At 52.4% G+C, this 19099-nt stretch overlaps 1 protein-coding gene across 4 annotated transcripts in view; it reads right to left on the minus strand.

Annotated features, from left to right (window-relative positions):
- Nucleotides 1-8574: 8574 nt before the first annotated feature.
- The window catches only part of ADCYAP1R1 (ADCYAP receptor type I), a 56242-nt gene continuing 45717 nt past the window's right edge, over nt 8575-19099 (minus strand). For all 4 annotated transcript variants that reach the window (XM_031455138.2, XM_031455137.2, XM_031455139.2 and 1 more), the window contains 3 exons: nt 16280-16409; nt 14920-14961; nt 8575-13434 (listed from right to left, as the gene is read on the minus strand). In XM_031455138.2, coding sequence (XP_031310998.1) covers nt 13246-13434; nt 14920-14961; nt 16280-16409 — 361 coding nt within the window. In that variant the 3' untranslated portion in view covers nt 8575-13245. The remainder of the gene's footprint in view (nt 13435-14919; nt 14962-16279; nt 16410-19099) is intronic.

A 19099-nucleotide genomic window follows, 5' to 3' on the forward strand; every position in this document is an offset into this window, starting at 1 on the left:
GGAGTAGACACTGACTAAAGTCTGAACCACTTCAGAACCACTGAACCGCTGGGAGAAAGGTTGGACCGAATCGCTTCTCTGCATGGGGAAGTGTTTGTAGAACTGTGGCAAAGAAATCTGGTGACATTAACTAGTTACCGTGTTTTATCTTCACTATAGAACTTATCTGAATTCCTCTGATCAGCCATTCTTTGTTTTCTTGTTTCTTTCCCTTCCCACCAGCATGTAAGTACCAGTGATAACAACGCTGTCACATTTGCTGCTGTGTCCCCGAGGCCTGGAAGAGCGCCCAGATCAGAGAAGGCACTTGTCAATATGCATTTGTGGAATGAATGTCTGTCTCTAATGTGCTCAGATCTAAACTAATCTTCAAGGCACTTTTCCCCTGACCCTGAAACTAGATATCATCTTTCCTGGGCCTCTTGGAAAGCACACGTTTGTGTCTGGATTCCCTAGAAGTTGAGCCTGAAATGTAGTTTCTTGAGCAAATAACTTGCGAAGGGGCTGCCCTTGGGAAAAACTGTAGAGGAGTGAGGAAAGCAGGGAGGGGCAGAGGAAGGCGCGAGGCAAAGATAGCATTTCACGGAATCGGCCTCCTCCTGACCTGCAGGGAGCTCTGGAGTGTACGCTGCACCACAGAGGTTGTCCCACCCAGAGGCCAGGGGCTGGGCTGTGGGACCCCCACATTAGTCGGTCTCTGGCCACAGGCAACGCCAGGTGGGAGGTGTGGAGGGAAGGGTGGCGTTACCTGGTCAGCATCCCTCAGCAAGCGCCTGGAGAAGGGCAGGTGTGCCCACTAGCAGCCCACACCTGCAGCAGCTGGACTGGTGAGAGAGCCGTGGGCCAGCACCGACGGCATCGGGGCACATCTCCCTGTTTGCCTTCCTTTAGTGCATTTATTAACTTCCCGACCAACAACACACTCCTTGAGACCAGGATCCTTGGCTCTTTCACCTTTGTGTCCCCTAGAGCATGGGAGGGAGGACACGGCAAACAAGTGAGGTGAAAATCTGCGGAGGGAATGAACGGATAAACGCAAACACTCATGTTGGCAACTAAGTGTGAAAATTCTCAGACCCATATGCACTTCCTAAAAGACACCAAACGTACGTTTCTTATATTTCTGTGACCTTCAGAAATAAATTTTCTCCGTGATTGGGGGAAAAATGTAAGTGTATGCTTCATCAATAGGAAATGTGGAGAATTCAACTCCACTGCAAAACCCTCTCTAGGCCACTTTCTTCCCACAGTGATTGAAGATATAAGCTTTTCTACCTGATGTTAATGAGAGTAAATATTTTAACTTGCTCTTGCCCCTCATTATCTCATTTATGAGTCATTGTGTGGAAACAAGCCTGGTTGGCAGAAAACTGTATACCAGGGAGTGATGCTATGATTTCCAGGAGGGATGCCGGTGTAGATAACCAAGTGACCGGCAGAGGGCAGTGCAGACACTCGCACTGATTTTTTTTTTTTTTTTTTTTGCCTCGACAAATCCAGATGGGAGAATTTGCCCATAGACATTTTGGGCCAGGGGAAGAACTGACCTTCCGTTCCCAGGTTTTTTATATTTGCTGCTGCTTCACCTGCTTCAGGTTAAATGACTGGTTGTTTCAGGACGTGGTTTCAATATTTCTCTGCTGGTGATGCAAATGAATGAGGAGGTAGGGCCACGCCCCAGGCCTGTCTTCTGCCCTCCCTAAGCTTCCACGATGCCTGCCCATGGGCCTGGGGGCTCGGGGAGGCTCAGTGCAGCCTGGGTCTCACGCAGGCCCACAGGGCACTTAGACTTTTCCTGGGAACTCAGTATGTGGTCCCATTCAAGGACAGGGCTCCATCCGGTCCTGGGGGTCCAGTCAGAGCCGAGGAGCGGACATTCTGGGGCCCAGGGCTGGGTCTGACATTTTGATCGCTTGAGTGGGCCATATGAAGGCAGTGTTTCCTTAAACTTGCCTAAAGATAGAACCCATTCCATCTTCAGCTCATCTCTTCCCCTGCATCCCTTTCTCTCCAGTGGAAGGACTGCTTTCCAGCAAAGTTCCCTCCTGAGTACAAATAAGGACTGGAAAAGGATGGGTCCCTTTCCACCACCATCCCCACTGTTTCCAGGGCCTGGCTCTCACACCTGGCAGTGCCCCACCTTCCTCCAAGAGGCAGGGATGTGGACTTGGTTCTCATGAGAGAACTCTCCACGGTTTCTACCAATAATGATCCTGACCCCACCCATCCTGGAAAGAGGGAGGACTCCCAACTCAACCCCCTCCCCAAGCCAGCTGCCTATTCTTCCCACCTTGCGCTTTCTGGGTCTGGACTCAGCTCTGGAACCAGAGGTCAGGCTGGGACAAGGCCTGGATTTTGGTGAGAGAGGCCCATGGTTCCTGAAGGTGCTGGGGCCTGCTCCTAATACCTGGGTCAATAAGGACTGCAAAGTGACCAATCCCCTTTCAAGCCAGCTGTCTGTCCTGCCACCGTCGGGTGACTTCTAGGTCCCGAACCCCTGGGAGGCCGGGATGAGTCCTGGGCTGTAATCGGGGAAAGGCCACTGTGGTTCCCACAAGCACTGTTTCCTGCCCCTGTGGAGCCTGGGGCGAGGGGCGCCTCCTAACAGACCCCTCCTCTTCCCAGCCGGCCACTGGATTCTGTCCTAAACAGCATAAAGCAGTAACAGTTTAGGGACATATTTGTTTGCCTGTGTATTTTCTGCTTTCTTGATTAGAATGTATTCTCTATAAGAAAAGAGAATTCTTAGCCTTAACTCATAGTTTTAGTCCCAGACATCTAAAGCACATAGAACTAAATAGATGGGCCGTTAATATTTCTTGTGTAAGCACTCAGAATTCAGTGTGGCTTCAGTGCAGAATTGTATAAGAAAGCGTCAGAAAGACATTTAACTAGCTTTGGGCTCTTCGAAAGCTTTTCAGAAGAAAGTGAAGAAGTCTTTGCTATAAATTTTCTGCTTCTAATTTTTTTTTTCTTTCCTCATTTCTTACTCTTTTTGCTCAGGCTCAAGAGCAAATTCTCGTGGAAATGTTTACTTCCCAAAGCCCTCCCCAGCTGTATCAGATGACGCTAATAGTCAAGACACAATTTACAAGAGACTGAAGACTGAACTCCATCTCACATGTGCGGTAGTGTTGAACTGACCATGAGCATTTGGGGATCCAGCTCAGGGGATGTTAACTAGAGACACATTCAATCTTGATTATGATTAAGTAATGTTGTGTGGCTTCTTCATTCTTTTATGATACAAACAAACTCCACCTTCATCCCTCCCTTTCCCCTACTGTTTCTGGCCGGCTTCGTGTTGGCTGTGGCAGACGGGCTGCGGTTTTCTTTTACCATGATGATTTCTGATTGCCGTGTACGGTGTGTTCAGAGTTACATAGCTCCTCATTGTGAACAAACTGTGTTAACTGCCCAAAGTAGATCTTGTAAATCAACTTAACATTTATCAGAAAAAAAGTTAGATTATTGCTATCCATCAGGAACACCTCTGTATTCCACTTGGTATTACAAATTGAGGCAGATGGCCAGAGAGCATATCATACTTGGAACTATTCTCCAGTGTCTGGCATCGTGAGTAATAGTGGAGGAACACATTTTGGCATGTATGGAACCAGAAACTCTGTGAGAAAAATCTTCCAATCATCAGATATGTAAAATTTTAAGGGGAGGATGCTGTTCTCACTGGTGCTGAGTCCAAACTATCAAAAATAAAACACATATTTGACTAATCAAGTGATTGAATTATATTTCAATTATATGTCTAGAAAATTATGTAAAAAGTGTTGTCCAATAAAGAGGTGATCAAAGAATACACAACTACAGGTAAAAAATATCATAAATAATATAAATATTACATTATTTTTCTGGATTTTTAGAATATTTATGATAGTTGTCAACTTTCCTCATTTAAAAATTAATTTTTACACTTAATTTTGAATTTAAATTTGTGCATTTTTAATAAAGGAGGTCCCCTCAAAATTATATGTTTCAGGTCCCGTAAAACCAAGATCTGCCTTTGTTCACGGGAATAAATTGGCCACACAAAGATTCAGCTCTCAAGTAGATACAGTGTCTTGGAACTGTCTGTGGTGCTGGAGCCAAGTTCCCTTGGCTCTCTCCATGGTACTTGCAGCACAGGTCCCTGCCTGTGCCAATAGATTGTTCCCAGAGATGAAGAGCTGGGATTATCCACTGAGATCATGGTTAATGCATAGGAAGGGATGCTTCTGCTCATGGAGAGAGTGTCTAAGGAGTAGAGGGCTGACCATCCCAGATGTCTCCTTTCTGCCCTTGATCTAGACTCAGGCATGGCTTGGAGCTCAATGTTTTTCTTGAGCTGATGCTCTTCTGGTGCCCCTGCCTTTTGAGTTCCCTGACTTAGGTAATTTGCCCCACATATCCATCATTGACCCCCATCTTTTCCAAATTACCTAAGTCAAAGCAGTGTGCCAGCTCAGCCAGTGAAACTTCAGTCTTTCTCTCCCTTTGCTGTGCATTGAATTGTGTCCCTACCACACCCCACCTCCACTCCCACCAAAGACACATTGAGGTCCTAACTCCAGGTACCTGTAATGTGACCTTATTTGGAAATAGGGGTTTTGAAGATGCAATTAGTTAATATGAAGTCATATTGGATGAGGGTGGATCCCAAATCCAGTATGAGCTGTATCCTAATAAGAAGAGTAGAAGACAGAGAGACACATAGGGAGAAAGCCATGTGTGACTGAGGAAAAGATTGGGCTGATGCAGCTACAAGCCAAGGAGTGCCAGGAATTGCCAGCCACACTAGAAGCTAAGAGAAAAGCATGGAGCAGATTCTCTCTAGAGCCTTCGGAGAGCATTGCCCTGCTGGCACCTTAATTTCAGGCTTCTGGCCCCCAGAACTGTGAGAGAATTCATTTCTGTTGTTTGAAGCCACATAGTCCATGGCAATTTGTTATGGCAGCCCTGGGAAAGCAGTGTGCCCGTCCTGGAACATGTGCTTTATTTCAAACCTCGATGTATTTACTCCTACTGGTCCCTCTACAGGGGATGCTCTTCCCATAGGTGTCTGTAGGGATCCACAGGAGATGGGCTGATGAGGCCAGGAGGGGCAGGCTGTTCAGGTGCTTACATGAGCATTAAGCATCTTAGATAGGCCTTCCCTGGCTGTCGCGTCTACAATAGCCCACCTCAACCCCAGTTCTCTCTGCTGATCAACTGCTTTATTTCCCTCATAACATTTTCCTCCATCTGAAATCACCTCATTTCTTTCCTTCTTTACTTGCAATCTAAGCTCCTGAGATCAGGGCCCTTATCTGTGACACTCACCAGATTGATACCCCTAAGCCCGTCCTTTATAGAAATTTAGAAAACAGCTATTTCAGAGGACAAGAAAAACTATCTCCATGTGAGCATTTACAAGACCACATCCTAAAAGTTAGAAGAGTTCTTGGTGACTGAGTTTTACGTGTCAAATTCATAATCTTGCATCCAGAATGGAGGGGGGAAGCTGTATCTGTGTTCAGACCAGAAGACTGCCTGGGATGGGCATCCACCAGGGGGCAGTCTAAGGTAGTTGGGAGGCTCAGAGGCACCCAAGTTGGGTTCACTTAAGGACAATGGACAGAAATTTAAAGATCAGAGGAAAAAAAAAAAGGTGAACTACATGACTATATCACCATTCTGATGATGCCCCAAATGAAAAAGATTAAATAATGTAAGAGTCACGCAGGAGCAGAATCCACTCGGGGAAATGCAGTCATGAGGGAGCAAAAATGATGGAAGACACCAGTAGTGATGCAAACATGCCCTCACACCTCACACCAGAGGAGGTTCCTGTGGGTGAGCATAAACGGTTCCCTCAATTCTGACTGGGGACCCTCTAGAGTCATTCTTTGGTCCAGGTTGGAGACTGCACCCCCCAGTTTGTTCCCAATGTCATGCAGTGGGACATCAACAGGATCACTCAGACTGGTTTTTCACAAGCGTGGACAAGCTCAGTGACCACCACCCAAGCCCCTAACGATGCAGGGAGTTTGAGACTATGGGACAAACTAGTATCTGCCAGCCTGTATTCATTCTCTCTTCCAGCTTTCCTCAAGGGTACATGACATCCCCAGCCTTGAAGTGTGGCATGTGATTAACTGTTGCCCAGTGAGATATAGGTGGATGTGAGGCTTCTTCTTAAAAGAAAATAAACTAGGAGAAGGGATCTTCTGCCTTCTCTCACATCCTCCTACATCCGGTGACATCCAGACCTCCAGGAGCCATCTGGGACTGTGAGGTGACTTTGAGACTGAAAGTCACATGCTGAGGATGGAGGAGCTGAGAGGGAGAAGCGTGAATCCTTACAGAGAGCGTACAGCCTCCATACCAGTTCTGGAATGCCTGCCTCTGGCCTCCTTTAATGTGAGAAAAATTAACTTCTACCTTATGTAAGTCACCTTTTATTGGGATTTTCCTCTTATAGCTCACTGAACTCGATCCTAGGTGGTTCAGAGATGGTCTTATACTTACTTTGATTGAAAATAAATGGACTGTATTTTTATGGGATGACTTTCTATTGGACATTCCTGCTTCCTGTCCTTAGACAGTGGTCTGGGAAGAAGCACCAATCCAAGCTCATGCTGCTGATGTTCCTGCTTGTCCTCACCACCCCCCCACCCCGGCTGTTAGTTAATCATTGTCAAACCCCAAGGTTCACAAAAAGGAGTTGTGATGCCCGGCTGGTGTCCTCAGCTAGGATGTCTAGAGCAACGGCTCCTAAAATGTTGTCTGCAGATCCCCAGTAGCAGCACCTGGGAACTGTTTAGAACCAAATGATCATGCCCTCCCTCAGACTTAGATCAGAAATTCTGGGGGTGGGCCAGCAACCTGTATTTTAACAACCCCTCGAGTGATTCTGATGTATCCTAAAGCTTGAGAACCAATGGGTACCCAAGAGGAATTGCTCACACTACCAGGAGCCAAGAGCCTCATCAGGAAAGGCTGAAGGCTTTCTTTTGTGAGGCTTGAGAGAAAAGAGGGCTGGAATCATTGGTGAGTTTGGAGGAATGGATAGAGGACACAGGATTTAATTAGTGTTCATAAGGACTAAGTCGTTAGATGCCAGGAAATCCAAGTCTAAAATGGAATTCAAGCCTCTCCATTTACTTTTGGTTCTTTATCTTTGCTTCGTGAGTGTGACCTCTCAGAATGAAACGTATGAAACCTCAATTTATCATGGTCACATCAATGAGATTATTTTTCTAAGCACAGGGAAGTCGTCTGTGTGAGCATAGTCTGACACCCAAGATTAATGTTCACCCTTTGAGAGTAGGTTCCATTTCAGAAGGACCTCAAGATACCTGCTAAATGAGTCATGTGACATAGCCTGATAATTCCCCTGCAGACTGAAAGCAGAGATGGGCCTGGAGAGGAAAGAGCCGGGGTGATCTCAGGAAGCAGAGGCAGGCAGCCTCCCAGCTGGGGAACAACCCCACGAGATATGCGGGAGCTTTCAGTGCGTGGTCTGTCTGGCTGCAGGGCTCACGTGCAGCTGGGCTGGGATTCATCAGAGTGGCCCCCCTGAACCCCGGACAGAGCTGGCTCTGCAATTGTGGTGGCCCTCAGGCCTGTGGGGGCAGGCATTATTCTTTCAGTAGTTTTTAATACTGCTGTTAATTCTAGAAATTCTCCAGACACATGAACCTGACCTCCCAAAGGTAAAACCCAGGAAGGTCAAATTTCCAGCCTCACGGCAGCTAGAATACAGCCAATCTGACAGACTCATGCGAGACTGATTCAGAGGCGAGCAACTAGAGGAAAGAGGCTGCACGTGGAGTCAGACTTGCTGGGGACAATGACAGCAAAGCTCTCTGCTTTCAGAAACGGTAATTGTGAGGCGGAGTCTCTGGCACAGAAGAGACACTGCCCCAGTCAACAGCTTTGTCTTCAGTTCCATGGCATGATATGGCTTGAGACACCTTTTCTGGTTTCTCCAGCCTCAAGAGAATTCTGTGAGCTGCCCAACATCTTTTTTCCTAAACTCCTTTTCTGATTTATCAGCCAAAATGATCTTCTGTTGCTAGTAACAAAAAATTCTGAATAATCTAAAAATGGGCATTGAAAGTTGTAAAATCAATAGACCCTCAAGGAAATGGGTGTTACCTGGAATCAGTTATCTGGTCTGGCGGGGGCTGATGGCTCTGAGTATCCAGAAGCATTGGGGGATGGGATGCTGGCAGCCTGTCGTTACCTGTGGAATGAAATGTTCACCGCAGGCAGGCTTTGGGGATATCTGATGGCCACGCTCATAAAATAATGAAGTACTGTGAGGTGAGCTGCTGCCACTTCTAGGAACCCAAAACACCCAAGTGACCTCGATTCCACTGAGGCTGCATGATCCTTGAGGGTCCTTTTGAGGCCAGGACTTTGCTCTTCCAAGTCCATTCTAAGCTCACTCAGGCCCATTCGCATACTTCTCCATTGAACTCTAAAGGGCCACAGAGCCTTGTAGACTGGATTACTCTGGGGGACCAGATTTCCTCCCCCTCCACCGCCTCTCCTCCCTGCCCTCCACTCCTGCCAAGTTACAGCCACCAGGGAAAACGGTAAGACATTTATTGAGTCATCTACAGCAGTTTCACATCCTTAAAATCCCGGACAAGGGTGTGAGCACAGCACTGACGGCCACAGCGGTAGCAGGAGCTCTGTGGGGCTTTTCTTTATCGTGGGAGATGAAACCCAGGCGGGCCCGGCTCCCACAGCGAGCCTGGAGCCACTTCTGGGATGCCAGGGGCCTCCCCACTCCAGCCCTCACAGGGGCAAAGCTACAGAAGACAGACATAAGACAAGACGCACATGGCCAAGCAGACACATCCCAGGACGTCAAGTTCAGGGAAAGGAGAATGATGGGCGCACAGCCCACTTGAGGGATGTCCCAGATCCTTGAAGGGTTCCCATGGGGGTAACGTGGAAACACTGACATCACCCACAAGGAAGTCGCCCCGTTCTAACCCAAGAACAATCAATCAACTGATGGGTAAACCTGGAATTCTGTGTCCATCAGAGCCCACTGGACTTCCCCTTCCCCCTTAGTGCTGGTGGTTTTACAAATGGGGCAAAGGTTAACCCAGGAGGGCTCAAAGCAGTTGACAGCAGTTGACAGACCCCTTTCCGGGGTCCTCACCCCAGGAATCAGCTCACATCTATATCGTTTTCAAAGTTCTTTCCCATACAAGAGCATCTCACCTCACTCTCACCCCTGGCCTGCGGGCAGGCCTTAACCCATGTCCTCCCATTTCTCAGATTCAGAAGCGGAGGCCTGGAGAGGTTCAGCCCTGAGCACAGAGCAGGTGGTGAAGCCCAGGCGAGAACGCGGTTCTCCCACATCACACCGACGCCACTGTTCCTCGTGCAGCCTGGAGTCCTGACAACTTCCGTAGCCAGAGCCCCTCTCCTGCACAAAGCTGAAGGTTTTCTGTTCGGAAGCATTAGTGGGGGTCTTGTTCTGGTTCATGCACAGGACTGGACGCTCATCGGCCCACCTCCTCCTTCAGGTTTGTAAAGATACTGAATTCTGACATGGCGCAGCCACTGCGCTAAGCCCTCCTGTGAGCGCTTCCCCATTAGCCCAGCGGGGAGGTCTGACCTGCAGCTCTCCAAGCGTCCTCCCGGCTCTAGTACTCCGTGAGTCTCCCCAAAGATCGATGAAGAAGGGGTCCAAACCAAACAGCATGTCAGTGGCCAAGCTGGGAGACGGCCAGGCCTCCCGCTCCCTGCTCAGGGCTCCTCCAGCAGGCGTCCACGGCCACTGCGGCCAAGAGGAGTTTATGATGACAAAGCACTTGCTGCTTTCACTGTGGAGTAGCCTTGAGGCGATCAAGGGCACTCACTGAATTACAAAGAAAGGCTCTTCTAGCTTTCCTTCTGGGAAGGGGGAGGGTCAGATGGAGGAGGTGAGTCATGCCCTTGGTGGGTGATGATGGACTTTGGGGTATTTCAAGCCTTGGGCTGGGCTCCAGGTCCCTGGCTCTATTCCCCAGAGAAGCCAGTTCAGGGAGGGGTAGGGTCAGAGAAATAATCACTGCGGGCCACTGGATGTGCCAAGGACGGTCACGGAGCTGCCCACTGAGACAGAGAATGTGGCCTGGCCTCAGACAAGCTGGGGACCACCAGAGAACCCCTGAGCACCCCGATTCCCACACTCCCAGCCCTCACAGGCTTCCTGGAGGCCTCAGCACCCCTGACTTGGAGTTCCATTTCCCCAGGGGCTGGAGTCTCTCTCTTGACACTGTGTGTTCCATGTCATGACAGAGGATGAGAGATTTCTTTACTCCAAGGGAAACTCAGCCTCCCCTGGGTGAGTCTTATCCTTTAGGATTGCATGGAACAAAGACAAGCCCCTTTCAGAGACATGGAGTCTGAGAACTCTCCTCTCCAGCCTCACCATTCCTCAGGCCCTCAACCCCTCCTTGCTCAATGTGATTTCTTACCCGTTCCTGGTTAGGGCAAACAGCGCAGTCCTTGCCTAGGGCCCATTCCCAGTGGATGGCTGGTGTTCAGATGAGAATTCCAGAGATACGATGGGCTATACAAACAATTTAGTCTTATTGCCCATTCTATAGATTTGAAAACAAAGGGTCAGAGAGGGAAGGGCTTCACCCAGATCCCATGCTATCCCCTCACTGCCTGTGATCCTGAAGGACAGCTGCCTAACCTCCTGAAACATTCAAAATACATTGGGGGTGTCTGCTCATAAGGCTGGTAACAGCTCGTTCGGAGAGAAAAGCAAATCCACAGGAACCTGGAACCTCTACGAGGACGCAGGCCCGGGGCTCAGGTGTCAGCATGGCATGGGGGTTCAGGGTGGGTTTTGTTTTTTGCTATTTTGTGATGACACGGCTATAAAATCAAAGCCTCTCCTTCCATGGTGAAGCAGACCTGCTGGTGGGCGCAAGGATGAAAATTAAGGTCCATTCTCAGGGGACCACTCCTAGGCTCTGGGGGTGGCTGCTGCCCACCCTGCTCCGGCCGGGACACGGCTGGGTCTGCACATCGTGCCCAAGGCACCTGTCCAACTGTCCCTGAACTGATCCTTCCCTCCAGCTTCCACTGTAGCGTCCACATGGGAGAGACAGATGTTCTACTTCTGAGAAAGGGAACATGCACAGTGCTGCCCCCCTCTCCACACAAAAACAAACAAAGGCACTGCTGAACCTTAGATGACACATGTAACGATGATGCGCACCCTTTTACCTGCCTTGGCTTTGAACTGGAGAACTCCCAAAGCACAGAGCTCAAGAAGCATCACAAATGGGGAAGCTGAAGCCCAGACTACGGAGCGCTATGACCAGTCTCAGCAGTCCGAGCTCCACTGGGGCAGATTCTGTCTCTAAATCCCAGCCCGTGGCTCCTTCCAAGCAGCTCAGGCCCCCCACCAGTGTCCAAAGTCCAGGAGACACCCCGTCAGGTAACACACATGGCTCCCAGCCGGAGGGGAGGGGAGCAGAGGCAGGCGCAGGACAGAAGGGCCACCACACGCCCCGTGGCCAGCGTGCCCAGGGAAGGGCAAGCAGGCCCTGTTCTCCCTGTGGCTCAGCTGAGCCCGGGGGTCCACAGTGCTTCACTGGGACATGGGGCTGGTCTCTAAACCGAGCACTGAGCCCTCCTCCCATCACTTCGAAGGCCTCTTCAAGAACAGGTCCCCACGTCCCCGGGGCCTCTTCCTTTTTATAAAACCAAGCAAAGCAACATTCTTCCTGACCCCAAACTCTCCACATGTTCCAGAACATGACCACAAAACAAGCCCACAAATATACATGGACAGGAACACCACATGCTGACACTGAATGAGGCAGGCCCCACACGCAGGCCGTGGCCCGCAAGTACTTTCCTCCACCTTCCCTGAACCTGGTTCTGCCCCATTTCAAATTCTTAGGCTATGGGCGAGCAACTTGTGGCTGGGCAGCCAGGACAGGAGTCGGGGTGCAGCCACTCCCCCATCAGCAGTTTCTGCTAACAGGCATGGCAGGTGTGGCTTCCCCTCCCAAACCCTAGGACATCCCAGCATCCATGCTGACTCAATGTCAAGCACACAGAGAAAGTCTTTGCAGAGGTCTCAGAGAGTTCTCAGTAGCTGAGCCCAAGGAGTTGGGGGCCAGAGCTCCTCATTGTCCATGGGAACAGGGGGTGAAGGGGAGCCCTGGGCCCTGGACGTGGGCACATGGAGGTGTAAGATGCTTCAGGATTCACTGATATCACAGGAAGGCGGCTGGTTCATCGGAGTCATGGCTTTGACTTCAGGGGAAATGGGAAGAGGGTGGGCTCCGGGGCTCTATGTGGTAGGTGTGGTTGGGAAGCAGTATCTCTGAGGCGTCCATCTCTCAACCTTCTGCAGCTGATGCCTCGGGGCCAGAGGGGCAGAAGGGAGGCTACCAGATGAACCCTGCCCACGTGGAGTCAGGGGTAACATAATGGAAATGGTGAAGGTCTTCTTCCATGGGTCCCTCCAAACTCTTTCCATCTCCGTTCCAATCACATCCACATTTCTGGCTCTTGGCAATTTTTCTTGGGCCACATGAAAAGCACCGGGGCTTTCTCTGACCTTAGCCCCAGACCCAATCTGAGGTCTCTGATTGGAAGAGCCCTGGAGCTGTCCCACTGTCCCGATACCCAGAAGCTGGGCAACTGGACACCAACATGTTGGGTGAGCATGGGTCTGGCCTGCACTGAAAACCTCTCTGGCCATCCAAGCTGGACCTCTGATGGCCTAAGGGACCAGGCCAGCCCTGAAAAGGGCCCCAGAGGGGAGAGCCGGCTCAAGGAGTCCACACTGAGAGTCAGACACTGCAAGGGGGTGCTGTCAGGCAGGCCCCACCCCAAATCCCCCAAAGCAAGGTCATCAGTCTCTGCTCACAAGGCCTCCCACCCAGGGTCAGGGGATCACTGAGGCTGGTGGACAGGGGGCACGATGGCGCTGAGGATCTGCCTGAGGTGAGCAGGGACACTGGGTGAAGGGGTAGGGATGGGACAACTTTTCCAAAATTAAGGAGTATTTACATGTCTGGGGTCAGGGCCCAGGGGCCCATGGTGATGGCGCCAGTGCCAAAACGGGGAGGGGAGATACCCATCTGTGCCCTGCATCCTTCTCCCCCCTCGGGGGGCCCAATTCCAGCCCAGGGCCTGCCCGGAGGGAGAGAAGAGGCCCAACATGCGTGGGCCAGCGCCCGCCCGCAGCCCCGGCCTGTGCGCGGAGCAGAGGAGGGGGCGGGGGGCTCAGGTGGCCAGGTTGTCCGCCGGGAGGCCAGACATACGGATCTGGGAGCTGCTCTTGCTCAGGATGGAGAGCTGGGTGCCCCCGTTCACCCCGCTGCTGGCCAGGGACGGGTGCCGGTGCTTGAAGTCCATGGTGAAGTAGCGGTTCACCTTCCAGCTCCGCCACTTCCGCTTGATCTCCGCCTGCACCTGCGGGAGGGACGTGGGCGTCACTGCTGGATGGATGCCCTCTCACGCCTCACCCACCTGCCTGCGTGCCCTGGGGCTTTTTCCAGGTGGGCACTGCCACCTCCCACACCCCCTCTCCCCGGCTCTGCCGAAATTGCCGCTTGCAGCCCTGGAGGTCACCCGAGGGAAAGGGAGGCCCCTGAGGAGCTGACCGTGGCCCCGTCCCAAGTCACTGTCTGAGCAAGGCCTCTAATGGCATCTCGTGGCCCACGGGCCTCCGCTTCTGGCTCTCAGTGTCCTACAGGCAGAGACTAGCTCAGGCGGTCTTTGAAGCAGGCCCTTAGGGCAGATAGGTCACGGCCAGAAGCCCGGCCCTTGCTGCCCACAAGAGTGGCTGCAGAAGACAATCACCTGGAGAGCTTTAACCCCCGGATGCCCAGACTGTACCCCAGAACCATTACATCCAAACCTCGGGGGTGACGCACCCATGTGTTTTAAAGCTTCCTGGGGATTCCAATATGCTGTTAAGGATGAGAATCACTGAATAAAGCACTCTTCTGGGTGAACACACCCCCCTGTTGCCCACAGCAGTACGTGCGGGGCGTGCCCAGTTTCAGTGCCCATGCGCCCAGCCCCTCGTCCAGCACCTTTGTGCAGTGCCGGCAACCCCTCCCACCACAGGCCCTGGCAAGCTCCTTGTACTCCCTCTCAGCTCTCCCAGCTGCTCCCTGCAGGGCTGTCTGCCTCTCCTTATCTATCCTCATCTGACCCTTGTGTAGGTTGTCTGAGACAATCTTCTATTTCTCAGATGCAAAAAGGGGAGGAGCCACAGGGTCAGGCAGCCACCACCCTAGCATTTGATGCAGTGAGTTCTAAGCCATCCACCCATTCAGCCCTTGCTCCCATCTCAGCACCTCTGTTCTGTGCTCTGTTCAAAAGCACCACCTTAAAAGGCTAGCACAGGAGAACCGAAGACCACAGCTCCAGAAATGGAGCATCACTAGAAGGTTCCACGCCTCTCCCCAGGGTCTCTCCAAATCTCCACAGTCCGCATTCTACAGGGGATGGGTTTGGGCAGGCAGGCTGACCTGCTGGTGGCGGTGCTGAACTTCAGGCAGCTCCCCACTCAGCATCCCTGCCCATCACAGCCTCAGGAACTGGAGGTGCCATTTCCTGTGCCCTGTCCTTCCTCATTTTCAATTCGTCTTTACTAAGGTGTGTCTTACGGAGAAAACCCCCCCAGGAGGGACTGCGCTCAGCAGTTGATGCCTTTACAGGTGGAGCCCCTCGCTAATGGCCTCAGCTGCACAGCAGGCAAAGGGGGACAGATTCTGGCACGGGGGAGGCTGTCAGGAGACCCCAGCACGGCTGCCGTCCTCCTTCTGTAGGTGCTGGGAGTCTGGCAGAGCCCTGGTCTGGAGGATAGACCTGAGTGGCCAGCAGGCCACGCCTCTATCTGTTTCCCAGTAAGCCACACCTCCACCATTACAGAGGCCAGGATCTTACCTCTCCATTCAGAAAACAGTACAGAACAGCCACCACAAAGCCCTAGGGAGAGAGAACAAACAAAACCTGAGAATGCTAGCAAGGAACCTCCCACGCGGGGTGTGTGGGAGGCAGCGGGAGCTGGGAGTGACACCAGGAAGCAGGGAAATAAGATGATCTGGATGTGGGCATCTGTCTGGGAACCTGGGGGAAGATGGGGAAAGTTCTGCTCCACCAAGATGGCCACATTCATGAAGTCAAGTGGCGGGTGGGGAGTTCCCTCCCAACCACAGCCCTGGCTTCGGATTGCACATTCCCTCAGTCAAATTCTTCTCGTCCCCAAAGGTCAGCTCTAACCCACTTTCATGCCCCAGAATGTTCCCTGAGCTTCTCAAACAGCCTGCAGGGTAGCACTTCTCCAGGACAGAAGAGACCTGTCTTTATCCACCACCACCTCCCCACTCCCGCCTCCCTCAGCCAGACACCCATGCTCACAGATCACACAAAACACCACGTAAGTGCCTGGCACATAGTAGGTGTTTCTTCTACACATGTTCTTTACTTGTATTCTGTGCATTTAGAATTCCTGTGCTTAGACAGGAACCCCTTTGTCAATAAACCCTTTTGCCTGAACAGGCAAAATGGCTTTGAATTAAAAAGTGGGGAGGGAGAGAGTCAACTCAGACACACAGTGTAACTTTCTGACTGTCAAGGTCAAATCCTCCTCCAAACATTTGGGTTAGGGAGAGGTGCTCTGTCCTGGGGACACTCAAGGGTCACCTCTGCCTTCACGGACCCACTCCTGCACCCATCTGTTCACTTACTCTCTATGCATCCCGGCACTGACTCACTCCTTCACTCACTCCTTTACAGCCCCATCTACTTACTCCTTCATGCATGAGTCACTAGTCCTCCTGCTCGGTCACTCCCTCGATCATTTATTTACATATCTGTTTGTTCATCCCCCTGTTCAGCTCATTCAGCTCCCTGTGACCAGGTCCTGTGCTGGGGACCCCAGCTCGGGTAAGACAGAGCTCCCAGCACTCATGGGATGCGTGGTCTACAGGCTGAAGTCAGGATGTGCACAAAGAGGTCTCGTGAGGGTGATGATGAGGGCGGAGAGCTGCCATCTCTGATCGCAGAAGGGAGGTCTGGCTCAGGACACCCAGACACAGTAACCAGAAGACATCAGTGTGTCTTCTCATTGGAGCCCAGAGGGTAGACAGCAGAAAGGGCTCTCCCAGCTCCCTTCTAGTCTCTACTATTATCCCAGAGACGGAAACGCGGAGTCTAGGTTAAAGATGTGTCTGGAACCACCAACAAGGTAGAGGCCAGGGCCTGGTTCCCCACGAGTCCTGCCCTCCACACGCCCCACACCCACCTGGAAGGAGCCCAGCCCCAGCTCAAACACGAGTCTCTCCCTCTTGCTGACGTTCTCCGGGGAGAAGGCGAAGACGGTATAGTGGATTCCAAACAGTGGGATGAGCAGCAGGGTGGACCGGGCGAGCCGTCTGTCGGGAGAGAGTGAGACATCTGCTCTGGGGGCCGCCAGGGCTGGGGGCCAGAGCCATGGAGGGCAGAGAACTCCAGTCCCAGCCCCCTACTCTCCTCCAAAGCCGGGGACCCTGTCCATGGACCCCCTCAGGGTTCTCTCCCAGTGCACGGGCCTGGGAGAGACGGTGGCTGACAGAGCCCAGGCTTCCAGAACTCCCTGGGAACTTCCCCCAGGCTGCAGGTGCCCATCCCTCTAGGACACACAGAGCCTTGTAGATGAGCACATGTGAGTAGGTGATTTACATGGGCCTCTTTTGGGAGGTGCGAAACTCTTGGGAAAAGTGAAGTTGGGGCAAAACACTGGGATAGGATTTGGAAGAACAACATAATGTGTCCTCAAACAAAACAAACATTCTCTTGCTCTGAAAGGAAGCTCTCTGTTCCTGGAAAGAGCAGCCTCTAGGGGGCCACAGAGACAGTTAGCTTTCCTAAGCCTGGGGCTAGCCAGGGACCCTCGTGGAGAGTGATGGGGAGGTGCTGATGACAGGGAGGCAGGTGGGGTGCAGCGGGTAGATCACAGAAGGAGAGACTTGGGAGGGATCCCAAGAAGGACTGACTGACTCTGGGCATATAGTCACCATCGAGCAGAGGAACCTGCCACGCGGGAAACCATAAGAGGGAGAGAAGGCTGTCTGCTCGGGTCAGGGTGGAATGGGGAGGGGAGAAATGGCCCAAGGGACCTTGGCATGCCCTGAGAGGCCAGCTCTTCAGGGGTTCCTCTGCTTGCTCCCACAGAAGCCACGGAAAGACATCAAGAGTAGGCACCATGGCACACGTTCTTCTAGGTCCTGCTCTGTTGGGGGCAGGGGGACTCCCAGAGGGTCTCCAAGAGTGGGGCCCCACCTTCGCCCACCCCTGCAGTCTGCCCCCTGGGCACTCTGAGAGGGGAAGCAAGCAAGAGGTTCAGCCTTACCCTCTCCCGGCAGAGCTCAGTCCAACGGGGTGGAGAGCTGGTGTGGGGGTGGCTGCTTGATTTGGGGCAGTTACAACATGTGCCCCTCCCTGTCCCCCATCCCAGCCTTTCTGGAAGAGAATGTTCTGTTGAATGTGGGGGCTCCAGGTTTCAGGAGAAGCAGAAGCCACAGAGGGCCTCAAATGAGTGAGGTCCTTGGCTTTCCGGTGTCTACTCAGAGGCATAGGAATTGGGGTGGCGGGGGGAGCAGGGGAGGGGACGTGGAGGACAGGGAAGGAATAGCCAGGGAGACCTTCAGGTGGACCAAGGCCAGCTCCAGAAGGAAGAAGCCTGTCGAGTGCCAGTGCCCCCTGATTCTCCCCCTGCTCACAGGCAGCCGGTTCTGTAGGACCCCAGGAGTCCCTGAACCAAAACTGGTGCCTAAAGGATCCAAGTGGGTCCCACTCAGAGCCCAGACACAGTCCTGGAGTGGTCCAGCCTCCCATCCTTCCTCTCATCTGTCTGTCCTCCCTCAGACGTGGCTCTGAAGGCAGGCGTGGTGCCTCACTTATCTCTGTTACCTGCCCTAGCCAGCACAGGCCAGGCCCAGGGCTCACACTCGGAAAGCGCACGTGCGCGAAGGGATAAACAGAGCATATGAGCCCGATATGAACGCCTTGGAGCCCTTAATGCTGAGCGTGACCTGGGAGCCCGGGTCCTGTTCACCTCCGGGCACCCAGAGCCACACGCCAGAGGGCAGCAGGGAGTGTTGGCAGAAGAATGGAAGTCTGAATAGAAAAGGAAAGTGGCCTGGAAATGCAGGCCCATTGACATCGTGGGGGGCCCTCTGTGATCCTGCCGAAAAGGGGTTACTTTAAAAGAGCAGCTTAACTGAAGGAGCTGCAGATGGAAGGCAGCCCGGGGACATGCCTGTGGTCCCTGCCCTCCTCCCTCTTTGCCTCATCTCTCCCAGATGGCCTGTTTCCAGGGACCTGTCCCTGCAATTTGAAAAATACCCTGGAAACCAAAAGGCCAAACCTCTCCAGTGGATGGTACAGGCTCAGTATGTAAGAAACACAACCTTCCAGGCCCTTACCAGCCCCAGGCAGATCATAGCAAATGCAGCAGGGCATCCTACAGGGCAGTCCTAGGGCAATGCCTTCCCTCCCTGGCGGCCCTACAGCGGCCTTGGAATAACCACGGTTTCCTGCTAGAGACCCAGGGCATCCCCATGACTACTTTTGGTAGGCAGGGCAGTGGAGGCAGATGAAGAAGTTACCAGGGCCCAGAGTTCTGGGACCTCTGTCCTTCAGAGCCGATGGTAAGCCTCGGATTGGGGACCCTTGTGAGCCTTGGGATCTTTCTTTGAGGAATCACGGACTCGCCCTATGATCTGATTAACTCAGAGAGACAGTGACCCAGGGCCTTAGCCTCTGTCCTTTTGACCCAAGAAGACATCAATGGGCAGAAGAGGCCTAAAAAGTACCAAGAAGAGTTTCCAATGGTCAGAGCCGCCCAAATGACAGTGGGCTCCCCTACTTTAAACGGATGTCCAAATTGAGGCTGAGGCTCTAGTTAGAGATGCTCCAGGACCTAGTGCTTAGAACTGCCTGGGTTCAAATCTTCATCCTGCCAACTACGTGGCCTTGAGTGTCATTTCACCTCCCAGCATTTCAGTTCTCTCACCTGTAAAATGAGGGTAATACAAGTACCCACCGCACAGGGTTCCCGAGGGGAGGAAGTCACTCAGCACGT

This window comes from Camelus dromedarius, chromosome 7 (genome assembly GCF_036321535.1).
Source record: "Camelus dromedarius isolate mCamDro1 chromosome 7, mCamDro1.pat, whole genome shotgun sequence".
NCBI lineage: Eukaryota > Metazoa > Chordata > Mammalia > Artiodactyla > Camelidae > Camelus > Camelus dromedarius.